Genomic DNA, 12,894 nt, shown 5'->3' on the forward strand with positions numbered 1-12,894 from the left:
TTAAGTAAACATATGCTGGTCTGCTGCTGTTGAAACCAAGGCGCCTTGCTCAGGCTGCGGTTAGGGAACATGAAAGAGTTTGTGGGATGAGCAAAGGAACTGGCCTTAATTTAGAGCTCCAAAGTCAGAAAAGTTGGCAACATGCAGCTTTTGTGGACTAGTAAAGGAATTCAGATACTGTACATACTCCAGAGGAATCCACGGTTCCAAACCTCAGCAACTGACAGGCGAGACTGTCCTCTCCCACTTACAAAGCCCACTCACCCAATACTGAGGAAAAGCGTTTTCCACCTCATCTTTAATTCTAAGGAAATTGGGAGTCTGTGATAACACAGACATAAGTGATGGTATACCGAACCACAAGGTGGTAATTCTGATACTAAGAAGTGGTGCAAAGGCAGTTTAACACAAAAGACAAAAGCAATAGGCTAAGAACAAATAATTTTACTTTGAACACAGATTATTATAAAATGAGTGCCTCTCTCTAATCTACTAAGATCATGAAGACAGGATTATAATTGATTCCTTATTAAAAATGTAATTCACTTTTTTTGTTGTTGTTGTTTTTGTTTTGAGACAGGGTCTCTGGCACAGGCTGGCCTTGAACTCCCTAAGTCCCTAAGAATGACCTTGAACTTCTGGCCTTCTGGCTTCTACCTCTCCAGGGCTGAAGCTGCAGGTGTACACCCCCACATCTGGTTTGTGTGAAGCTGGGGATAGAACCCAGGGTTTTGTGCAAACCCTCTACCCACTGAGCTACATCTGCAGCCCAAAGCAGTTTCAGCTCGGGTTTAAATCTGCTAGTGATCAAGGCATAGCACACCAGAAGAAAGGACAGGAATAGGAGTAACTAGATGCTACAGAGAGGGAGAAATGAACCATTTCCTCATCCAGGGGGCCTGAGCACAGTCCACACCGGTGCCTCAGCCGCTTGCCTCACTGACACGCAGGGACACTGCAAAGGAAAAGCCTGGCAATCCATGTTCCTGCAGCTTTCCAGGTGAGAGCCAGACTTCGGAAAACTGATCTTGATCTGCATTTCAGCAGAAAACCATTATCTGTGCAGCCTGACTTGACTGAGTAATCACCCACAGCTTTGACCCCTCTACTTATTTTAAATTCAGTAAATGAAACAAAAATCTATAAAATCTGGTTTTATACCAATGACAAAGTAAATGGAAAAGAAATGTACTGTTAAAACTTGACCCTGATGTTGCTCCCAACTTGTCCTGAGCTTTTATTCCAAGAGATAATTTCTGTAAAGACACAGTTTAAAAAAAAACAACTGTGTATTCATTTTACATTTTGAATATTTTTATTTTATTTAAAATAATATCACCTTGAAAACAAAAGGAATTCTAGACGTCACTCTAAAGGTGACATCTGTTTTCCTCTACCAGTGATCTCATTTCACATATGGATCCTTAAAAAACAAAAACCATGAAAACTGATATGCCAATTATCTTAAGCTAATTTTTGTCAAAGGTAGAATTACCTAGACTTAAATGGAATCTAAATAAACCATATATACTTTAAATACTAAAAAATATTTCTCTACAAATTCACTTAAAATGAATGCATACAATTTCTGTGTCTAACCAAATTAATACATATGCATGAATGTGAGTGTACATGTATGTATGTGTGCCTTCTATCATTAAAAACATGCACCACCCAGAAAACTTATCATGATGAAATAGGCACCAGCATACATTCCACGAGACGCCAGCAATTAGAAACAGTAGTATTCCAGCAGTGTGCGTACAGCAGAAGATCACCAGCAGCTAATCTGGCAGGAACATCAGAAGCTGGGTGTGTTTAAATTAAGAACAATTTAGCAGCCTGGTGTCTCCAAACCCACAAAATACTAGTATAAATCAGCATAAGTCAATCTGAATTTAGCCCACTGCTATCTTCCCTCTAAATTTAGGACTGCATTCCACTGGAGTTTCATGAGGAATTCCTTTTGAATTTACTATATTCCTTTATGCTTGGAGCCATCTGTGTAGCTATAAATGGTGAGCCACATCTGGCTCTATTTTCTTTGCAAGGGCCATATACATGATTAAATCTGCATATGAGAAGAATGTTTAGGAACTTTTTATTCATGAAAATGTTTTTGTATATGCCAACAGTGGCAGTGAAGGGAAGATGACGGTCTCTGTACCCATTGCACTGGTATGGCCTGTGACAGCCTGCAGGAGAGCTGCTGCTTGTTGGTGCCTGTGGTCACTAGCATGCCCATAGGCTGCCTTGGGTCTCAATTATACTGTTAATAACAACCTTTGATTAAAACATGATATGATCAAAATAAAACTTAAAAAAATTCCCCTCTACCCTCAGATCTTTTTTCTCACAGAAAAACTTCATCGCTCCAATGTTGTAGAACATGTTCCTCTTGTGAGAAATGAGGGAGCATAAGCCCCTCTCCCATGAAGAAACCCATAGGTACTGCATACAGTCAGAGCTCATGTAGAAAAGAACAGAGTCTACTGGGGGGGCAGCCATGCTCTTTCAAATTCTGAGTAATTTCACAATATAAAAACCTGATCTGTTTGGTTCTTGAAAGGTCACTACAACACTCAAACTCTAAATGGACTTTTTTTTTTTTAAACAAACAGCCATTAGATAAACATCTGTCAAAAAATTAATAGCTTAAACTCACTTTCAACAGGAATCTTGGACACAACCTGAAGATGAAAACTTGTCAGTGGATAGTGGTAGCAGCGCTTTGTGCACACAGTGAGTGAGTGAATGTGTGCGTGTGTGTGCGTGTGCACACGTGTGCATGTGCTCAGCATGAGAGGCTCAGGAAGTGTGGTGGAACCCAGATTCCAATAACCTCCCCAGGTTATATGTGCACATTGTTGCTTAAGGCCTAATGCATCTACTAGTTCCTGGCACCCAAACTACACTAAATTCAGGAATGGAACACAGCCTTACTATATTACTGCATGAAGTTTCTCTTTTACTGCACAGGAAGATTTAATTGCAGAAAGTTATTCTGAATCTTAAAACTGAAAATTTCTTAAAGTTCTTATTTCTTGGCACTGTATCAAAAATGTTTAGCATATTAAAGAAGTCTCATACCAAGTACTAACATGAGGGTTTTATCTTACCACATGATTCTCTAATATGTCACATGTCAAGTAATAAACACTTTCAAAATTTCATTTTAAAAAAGGAAGATGAGAATGCAATCTGCAAATCATCTTTTTTTTTTTCTCGTGAAAACCAGCCAACTTGGAAGAACAAACACATGCTCTCCTTTTAAAAGCATGTGATCATTATGAGTAAGCAAACAAGTAGCATTCGTAGTTTCTGATTAACATTACTTCAGCAGTGATGAATAAGAGTGTAATGAGAGAAAGAAGCTGCGAGAATCTGCGGACGATGGCCATGCCTGCAGTTTCTTTATGCTTCTGAATGCATAATAAAAAATCCCATCAGAAAATTTTGACATTCTACTTATGATTATATGCACATGTTGGGGTCGTTGTTTTTTTGTACTTTGTTTTGATGCTCACTTTAGCCATTTGTTTCCACACACATCATATAATATTTATGTGTGAGTGGCACAATGAAGCCTGCTTTCAGTGTGATGAGGAAAGATGTAGTGCAAGCCCAAAACATTAAAAAAGAAAAAAAAAAGAGCAAAATCTGCAAAGCCAGATTTACACTCTTAGATCATCTTCTAATATGGAAAGATAATGTTTTATGGTGATAAAGTAAATATGAGAAAAATATGCCTTGTCAAAATTCCATTTATGTTTTATTCCCAGATAAGTCTGATGTTTTTATTCCAGGAAAGTGTGTCTAGTAAATTCTCAAGTTGGAGCGAAGTAGAAATTTAGAAGTAATGGCCAAATGGTACTTTTTGTAATTTAGACCACATTAAATTACTTAGAGTTACAAGATGTTCAAAATAAGTATAAATCAATCAAAATCTCTGCATGTATGACAGGTCCATTATTTCATGTATGTTTCCTTTTCACACACATACTTTTCAAATACAATTAAAATCAGGGACAGTGGTGCACTGGGGAAAAATAAATCAAGTTTTAGAGCAGAAAGAGTTGGGTTCAGTTCCACACTAACTCCCAGCAGTGCTGTGTGACTCTGCACAAGTTTGTTCATCTGGCTTCTCGGTTGCCTCCTTTTTAAAAGAGCAGGATACCATCGCTTTTCACAATAGGGCAGCGCATTATATGCACAACAACTGACATCTCAAACATATGATTGTAAGGCATATAGATACATCAGTGTAAATATACACACAACATTTTAGAGATGGAGATATAAGCCAGGAGGTGTAATGGATTTTTTTTTTAGGTGAAGCTAATTAGAAGGGGACGGGAACAAAATGGTCTAGAAGGAAGTTTTATGCAATTCCACATAAAGATGTTTAGCTAGGCTACTCCTGCTAGAGGGCCCTGAATATTTAACTGGTAGCCTACTGTTATTAACCCCTAAGAAGGAAAAAAAGGTAAAAAGCATTACAATAATAACTAATATAGACTTCGGTCATGTTTACAAGTAACCAAAATAAAATTCCCCACACACACTGTCAGAACTAAAAATTCAAAATTTAAAATGTATATTAATCTGCAAAACATTCCATCAAAAGGGTAAAGATATATTTTAAGCACAGATACTATTTTGTTAGGTTTCAGTATATTGCCAACATGAAGTAGAGGTTGAGTATCAGATAAAGCATATTTAAACAGCTAAGTCAGCTTGCACGTCATCCCACATTTGTCATCCACATACTGCAAAGACAGTAACAACTCCACAGACATATTTAAGATAGACAGATCAGAATCGTTTAACAAGACTTAGCCATGGGGTAGAATTTTGCTTTGAATATTAGTAAAAGGGGTTATTTTCTAAAAGGCTGCAATTATGAAACATTAAGAAATGAAAGTGAAGTAGTTCTTCAAAATTCATCCTGAGCTGAGGCTGAGGTGCCCGAGTTTCTCTTTATAAGGAACATAGATATTGCTGGAGAGCCCCTTTCCCAACCACATTCACTCTGCTAATATGCTGGAAATCCAATAAGAGACTTAAGCAAGTTCCAGGAACCTCTCAGGCCTCCCGACTCTAACACTCTTCAGGAGCATATGGTATCTGTCGTACTCCAGCCTTGTTCTACCTCCTTGGCTGAGCATGCAGAATCCTACATTCCACAGTGTTCCGAGGAATTGATAGGAATGGATGCAGCCATCCCGCATGACATCTACTGGCTTGTAGCTCGTGTTCAATAAATGACAGACAGTGCTTGTTACTAGCAACAAAACAACCTGATTCTCCACGTGATGATATACTACAGCTCAGTTAAGAACCAGCAACCAGTGCCTTTAAAAAGCTTACTTTTCTTTTGCAAAGTAAGTACATGTCTTTCCATGGCATGTTGCTAGCTTTTAAATGAATATTAGATAATGCGACAATAAATGCTTTGATTAAAGAGAGTCCAAGGAGAATGAAACACATAGAATTGTGATTTACCTGTTATAAAGTTTATCATAGTTTTCCTTTAAAAGTTCTCGCTCCTTTTCTAAATCATTAATTCTATCCTGCAGCTAAAATGAAAATAAAATTACAAAGAGTTTCCATGGTTCAGGGTTAACACTCTAGTCTCTGAAAAATAAAGTTATACAATAAGTGATTATCATATCAAACCACACGGTAAGAAAACCAGAAGGGGACAGCCACTTGTTTAGTCTGGATTCCTATGCTGCTGCTGACTAGACCACATACAGTGCCTGCATTCAATTCAGTGTTGATTTCTTCCATGTTGTTAAATAAACATGAAATTAATATTCCTGTTCTAATTTAGTAGAAACGGATACACCACTTTATGACAACACGAGTCAGAACTCAATAAAGAATGTGTTAAGAGCTTTCTCTTAAGGTCCTGGAAACAATAGTTTTTCCTTTATACCATGATGAATTTCATCACTATATTCATTTTGTATTAATTTCTAACTGGCCCATAAAAAATGAATTCTAACTGTTCTTTGAGTTCATGATTAAAATAAGTTTGTTAATCACTATTTAAAGACACAATTTCTCTTGTTATCTAGAATTTATAAATGGTAGCACATCATAAGAATAAAGCATATTTCTTATTTTATCCTAATGAATAATATTTTCAGAAATAAATATAATTATCAGGTATCATAGTTATTAGATCATTTTGATTAAATGTGGATTGTTATCCTGTAGTATTTAAGGTTTTATTAGTAAATATGCTCTGTAGTCTGTAGTCACTCCTTTTTTTTTTTTTTTTTTTTGCTATTGAGTAGAGAACTTAAAAGTCATCTCTATTTTCGACATTCTCTTTTGATGCCAGTGAGAGACAGGAGGAGATTCTCCTGGTGCAGAACAGAATGTAAACACCTATTCCATTTCTGCTCTCCTTAGGAATACGTCTAATAGATACAGAAAAACACTATGCTGGTTGGGAGATATAAGTGGCAACAGTAACAGAAGGGTAAGTTTTCAAACAACCTCCCAGAACCCCTCAGGAGTACATCATTCCTCTGATTCCATTCTTGTGTCTCATGGACTAAGAAGCCGTATTTAGGAAAGCGCTGTTCTCCAGGCCATGCGCTATCACCTTACTTCTCATTTCACTCAAGGCTCGTTAATTTTAGATAAACAGGGGCTCTCAGCACATTTGCGGGTGATTTTAAGGCTCAGCTTGCCATTCATATTCTGTACTACCTAGTCTATTCTGCTGCATTCAGAATATCACACATATAGTTCAGGACTTTGACTAAATTTATTTTTGAACTGTTCTCTTTTACTTTTCCAAACAGTTCCAGAGACATTTCCATGCAGCAGATGACTCCGCTGTCCTGGAGCTTACCTCCTCCACTCTTCTTTCCGCAAACCTGGCCGAGTGCAGCTGCTTCTCAAGGCTGCAGCACTTTAAGCGCTGGTCCTTAAGCTGTGTATTTAGCTCATCTCCGTTGGCCATCAAGGCATCATGGCTGATCCTGAGCGTTCTCTGCTTCTATAAAACAGAGAGAAAAAACACTTCAGCATTTTAAATATTATACTCTGAATAACTAATTGCGAGTCTATCACGGCTTTATCCTCAACATTTACACTGCAGTTTCTTCCTCCAGCCATAAACACTGTAGATGTAACACAAGGAAAAAGAGGCTCACACAAACGGTCTCCTCTTTATTGTCCTTAGCCTTGACTTGGTGACAGTGACCAGTATACAAACTAGTTTTAGCAATTAATTTTCCCCCTTTTACTATGGTTATAGTGGTTGGACATGCTGTCTAAAAGTGCTTCAGCATGGGTCAAAAAACACTCATCACTGACATAGAGACTGGATGATTTGCCATTAGACCAAAGTAAACAATTTTGAATGGTTAGCTTTTAGTTTTAATACAAGAACATTTTTATAATTCTGCAAAAATATTTATAAACCTTTAAGTTGTAAAAAATTTATATGTGAACATGATTTATATTCAATTTTACATACTTAAATGCTACATTCTTTTAAAAGTAAATAAAACAGGTTATTAATTATAAAAAGGCATTTTGTAGATACCATTTGATCATAACATGAAATAGTCACCCGTGTAAGACTTTTTTAGTTCACCTACAAGAAATCTAGCCTTTAGGACAGATTAGGAATGCTCAGATCAGTTCCACTATTGCTGTTACTGGAGCAAGCTGCCTTTAGAGCCTTTCCTTTGAGCTCCCTACTTCATCGAGGCTGCTGGCCTCCACCTCTCAAGCCTTTCATTACACTAGTTCCCAAAAGATGTACCTGTAACGTAGCAGGCACTTGTTATTTTGTTATGTGAACAAATACACCAGGGGTCACTTTTACATGGGAATCAAGATAGTCAGAGAAGTAAGAGAACATAAAACCATTTTTCAGTTCCCCTCTTAATATCGCAGTTTTGAAACTGCTTTCTCCCACGTGTATTTCAGTCCAGAGGGACCTATCTATACACTGACAGAGGTAACACTCCCACTCACAAAACAGATTCTTCTCCTACAAATCTGTGCTTCTGTATGAAAGGTGGTTATATCTGGCACTACAGGAGGTTCCTGTAGGTTGGAAGATGTCACTCAGCGTGTCTGAAAGGTATTTAACCACTTAGTTCAACAGTGAAGCAGGCATCGTATGACCCTGTACTTTACATCAATGTACAGCTTTCCGTGTCTCTGTACTTCAAAGAAAGCATGACTTAATATAAATTCTGATCATCTGGAATGTTTTGGAGTTCATTAATCCCAGGACTTCTGTTAATTATGCAATGCCAATAAGCAGTAGCTCTGTGAGGGCTTATCAGTGTACCTACAGTCACCTGAAACCACCCTGAGGATGGGGAAGCCTAAATATAGCAGACTGAATTGTCAAGGTTTAAAATAAATATACTGATAGCTGACATTATGGGTACTCAAATATTTTCTGGTAATGGTGGTGACCAAAGAAACACAAAACAAGCCAGGTGGTGGTGGCTAATTCCAGCACTTGGGAGGTAGAGGGTTTCTTGGAGTTTGAGGCCAGCCTGGTCTACAAGGGTTAGTTCAGGAGGCTCCAAAGCTACAGAGAAACACTGTCTCGAAAAACAAACAAATAAAAACAAAACAAAACAAAAAACAAAGAAAAGAAAAGAAAAAAGAAAACAAAATTCACATCAAAGAAAGATTCAACAGAATATAATTATTGACCTGCTCGCTACTCTGGTCTTTGCTGCACACATGTGAAAGTGAATGTGCACGCAGGCACCGAGACATCTTCAGTACTGCAGGCCATTATGTGAGCTCAGAAAAAAGGAGATGAAAAGAATGTTCAGGGCATGAGGAGATTTATGGCAGATGCACTTGGTAAAATGACTTAGCTATTTATAAAAAGCCTAAGTAGGAAGGGAGTAACTATTAAGAACAATATATAAAGAGAAATTATACACATTTAATAAAGCACATATTAAAATAAAGATTTAGTGTTATGACCATTATTAAAAGTACAATTTGAATACTATTTTTGAATCCTTCTCATCTGTGAATAAAATAAATAATCACAGTACCTCTTGAAGCTGAATAAATTTTCCTTCTATGACTGAAAGAGCATTGCTTTTCTCCACTAGTTGTTTATGGAGTTTAATCAGCTCTACATTGTCTCGAATATTTGACCTTCAAAGTTGTGTTTAAGAAAAAGAAAAAAAATGAATACAAGTTAAATGGAAAACAACAACAACAATAACACAAACACACACCCATCGTTGATTTACTTGTGTATAAATAAGTCATCTAAAATTTTTATATTATTGTAAATTATGGTAGATGATTAAAACCAGTCACTATCCATTCTAGAAAGTGTATAAACAGACGCTCTGAATCTGAAGGGAGTTCCAAACTCGATGGCAATGTTAGCTTCATGAAGCTGATAGTATAGAATGACAGCTATTTTAGGATGGTCCGGAAGATTGCATAAAACCATCAGTTTTCAGCCAGCATTGTCTCCCAGCAAACTCTACGGTTCCATAATGAACTGCAACGCTACGTTCCTTACGTGCAGAAGAGGCAGCACCGTCATTCATCTCCCCACCACTCCCTCCACACACATAGTATCACAAGATTAGCATTTATTACAGTTTCCTCTTGGAGTTTCAACTTTTCATAAATATTTCCAAAAAAAGTGACTTAGCATTTTATACTAATAATGCCCAAAGCTGGCGTTTAAATATGTTGCAGATGTGCCTTTAGCTGTAAGAGATTATTTGATGTCCACAGGGTATATAGAAACCTTATATGCTGCAATACTATTTTGTATTTTTCCTACTGAGATTAAAGCAAATGTAGAATTTAACAGGAAGATCTTGTTAAAGGTTAATCATAGATCTAAATGAATACCTGTTCTCAAAAGGCATTTACTTTCCTGACAGAAAAAAGGTCCCTTAATTTAATGCCTCATTTAAACTTTTTTTTTTTAAATTGTGAAGCCTTGATTTTAAGACTTCACTTTAAAAAATATAAAGGTAAAAAAATTTAAATTCAGAAAATTATTTCAGCATTTAAACTAAGTAATTTGACTTCTAAGGCTTACCTAGTATCCACATATTGGAAACATTGTCACAAGGCCCAATGGAACCAGCAAATGCACTACAAAGCTCACACATCTGTAAACCAGCTGAGGACTTGAAATACTCAGTTTTCCTCTTTGATATTTGAAAGTTCATTGTATTTTGGCATTGCACAGTTAGTTGTCCTCACACAGAAGATAAACAAGTCCAAGAGCTTGGATCTTTCCCAGGGCACAGTCTTAACACAATGTTAAAATAATTATGTGTCTCAAACAAGTTATCTAGCAGCTCTGATCACAGATTCAACAGTGTGCTTATTGCTATTTTCCTTGTTCTTACATTTTTCACTAAAATGCAATATGTAGAAAAATATATTTTAAATAAAGAAAATATACAAATTTGTTTTCATTCAAAATGTGAAAAAACATTTGAAATCTAAATACAATTTACTTATTTTCCCCAGAATTACTTGGTTTAACCACTCAATAATATATATAGCATCTACTGATACAGGACAGAAAGAGACTCAAAAATATAAATTCTTTGTCATATTTTCTATTGTCTTAGTCTTTCTTAAAATTAAGTTAAACAATCTTGTATTATGGGAATTTGGCTGTATGTATGCCTGTGCACCAGGTGTGTGCCTGGTGCCCCCAGAGGGCAGGAGGCATCACATATCCTGGGACTGGAGTCACAGATGGTTATGAGATGCAGTGTAGGTCCTGGGACTGGAAACCAGGTCCTCTGGAAGAATGGCCAGTGTTCTTAACTGCTGAGCCATCTCTCTAGACCCCCTTCTCAGTTTTTTGCTATTTTTTACTGGGGTAGGGAAGGTGCCAAGGATCAAATCCACATTTTGTTTTAAAACAAAATTTCCAAGAAGAAAATTATATTTTCAACTATATTTTAAAATTAACTGTAGTTTAATGTTAATAACAAGCAATTAAATCTCAACAATCAGTTCAGTCATACAGCTTCACAAAATTTGATGCTGAATTTTCTTTGTATTGCAAAGGAGAACAAGTGCTTTAAACGCTGTAGTATTCTGGCTGAAAGAGTTCTACTGAGCACTGCCCTGAACGCTTTGGGGGTATGGACCCCAACATATTGGGAAGAAAAGAGGCAGAGCGTTTTATACCAATGACGGCCAACACTGGACATGAACACAACTGTATTTGAAATCAAGAATAATACCGTGGCATGTTAAGTACAAAGTCAGTTTACCATGGAGCACAGCTATTCTAGACTATGCAAAACCTCAATCCCATGTGAGGGCTTGGCAGGTAGCCGGTATTCTGATTACTATGATTACATATTTTCTGATGCCAATAATCTTAAGATGTTAATTTGTCACAAGTGCTGGTCAGAGATATAAAGGACACTCACATTAAAATTATCACCATGATATCTGTGGCATGGTGTTCATGATGTACAACCAAACCACCCCAACACCCCAGACCCGAGAAACAACTCAACATTTTTACACAGACAACTCTGGGGAAAGAGTGAGAGTGGAGTGACGGGAAAGAGACGTCACAAAAGGCCCCCAAGGATATCAGAAGTGAGAGGGAACAACTGACATCACTAGGCAGCCAGTCCTAGACCCAGATGTCTGTGGACAAAGCCTAGGGTTGGCTTCCTTTGAGGAAGAGGTGTAGGAGCAATGCATCAGCAATGTTCCCTGAGGCCTCTACACAGTACACTGCCCTTTACATGGATAGGACCAAGTCTTCAGGATGGTGCTGTTCTCACGGAATGAACTATGCACAATGCAATGTTCAGATGGACTCTGACAGCTGTGCAACCATTTGTATGGGCTGCATTACACAAAGTAAAATAACCTGCAGGCAGATATTAAGAGTTCTAATTAAGGCTTTGTAAAAATCCATTTCTCAAACTTTCAACAAGGAAAAAACTGTAAACAGTTAAGTCAGAAAATGCAGTGATTTTATTTTTCTTTTTTTGCTTTCTCTTTTTATAGATAAGATTTTGAGTTATGATCAGATCTTCTGAAACTATGAGAAAAGTTGTTGGCTCCTCTCTAGATTAAAAACAAGCTGAAATAAATTAGACTTTATGTTGAAAAAAGTAACCCAGCTCAACAACCTGTGTGCCAACTTTCTCTTGTATAATTTGAAACAGCCAAGCAATAAACTCTGAAAAAGAATTTCGAATGGAAGCCTTGAAAACACTTGACTCCAGCTTTGCTACTGGGTGCCATAATAAATCCAGAAACTTAAAACCTCAGCTATACTGGAGAAAGAGAACTTTCAGTGGAGCTATGTAATGTATAGTCTAATACGAAGGCTTAAAAAGCAGAAATCACTGCTACAGTCGAAGTTTCATATACTGCACTCCCTAGACACTGGCCTCCCCTCCTTAGCTGCCAGTGTTGCATTCCTTGCTACAGCAAGGATTATGGGCAGCGCACTACAGAGGATGGGGAGCCACTCCATCACACAGAAGCTGCGCTGCGAGGCTCTGGGAGGCAGTGAGGTCAGATGTTTAGGAGACAGAATGGAAAGGATTGCCGTGAGTAATAAAATAGTCTTAGGCTGTCTGAGTCCAAGGCACGAAGTTAAAGCAATCACAGTTGAAAACATTTTAATATTCTTTCCAAACAGCAGTAGGGACTTGATTATCATATTGTTGAAAGAAATGTGGGTCACCGATAACTGGGAAAAACAAAACGAAACAAAACACTAGCATAGATTTTTTTTTAGGTTTCTGTATTTTTTCCCTTTTTATTACTTTATAAATAATACCAATCAAAATTTCCACTTTCTCCCCTCCTCCCACTTACCTCCCGCACCCCCTATTCACCCTCTCCCCTCCC

At 37.4% G+C, this 12,894-nt stretch overlaps 1 protein-coding gene across 4 annotated transcripts in view; it reads right to left on the reverse strand.

The window, feature by feature from the left end:
* The window catches only part of Rpgrip1l (RPGRIP1 like), a 98,385-nt gene that overhangs the window by 64,551 nt on the left and 20,940 nt on the right, over nucleotides 1-12,894 (reverse strand). For all 4 annotated transcript variants that reach the window (XR_007230560.3, XM_048426784.3, XM_048426781.3 and 1 more), the window contains 3 exons: nucleotides 9,063-9,168; nucleotides 6,872-7,018; nucleotides 5,506-5,579 (listed from right to left, as the gene is read on the reverse strand). Coding sequence is in view for 3 of the 4 variants with exons in the window: in XM_048426784.3 (XP_048282741.3) it covers nucleotides 5,506-5,579; nucleotides 6,872-7,018; nucleotides 9,063-9,168 (327 nt within the window). In the remaining variant the exon portion in view is untranslated. The remainder of the gene's footprint in view (nucleotides 1-5,505; nucleotides 5,580-6,871; nucleotides 7,019-9,062; nucleotides 9,169-12,894) is intronic.

Source organism: Myodes glareolus, chromosome 22 (assembly GCF_982192425.1).
Source record: "Myodes glareolus chromosome 22, mMyoGla1.1, whole genome shotgun sequence".
In the NCBI taxonomy this organism is placed as follows: Eukaryota; Metazoa; Chordata; class Mammalia; order Rodentia; family Cricetidae; genus Myodes; species Myodes glareolus.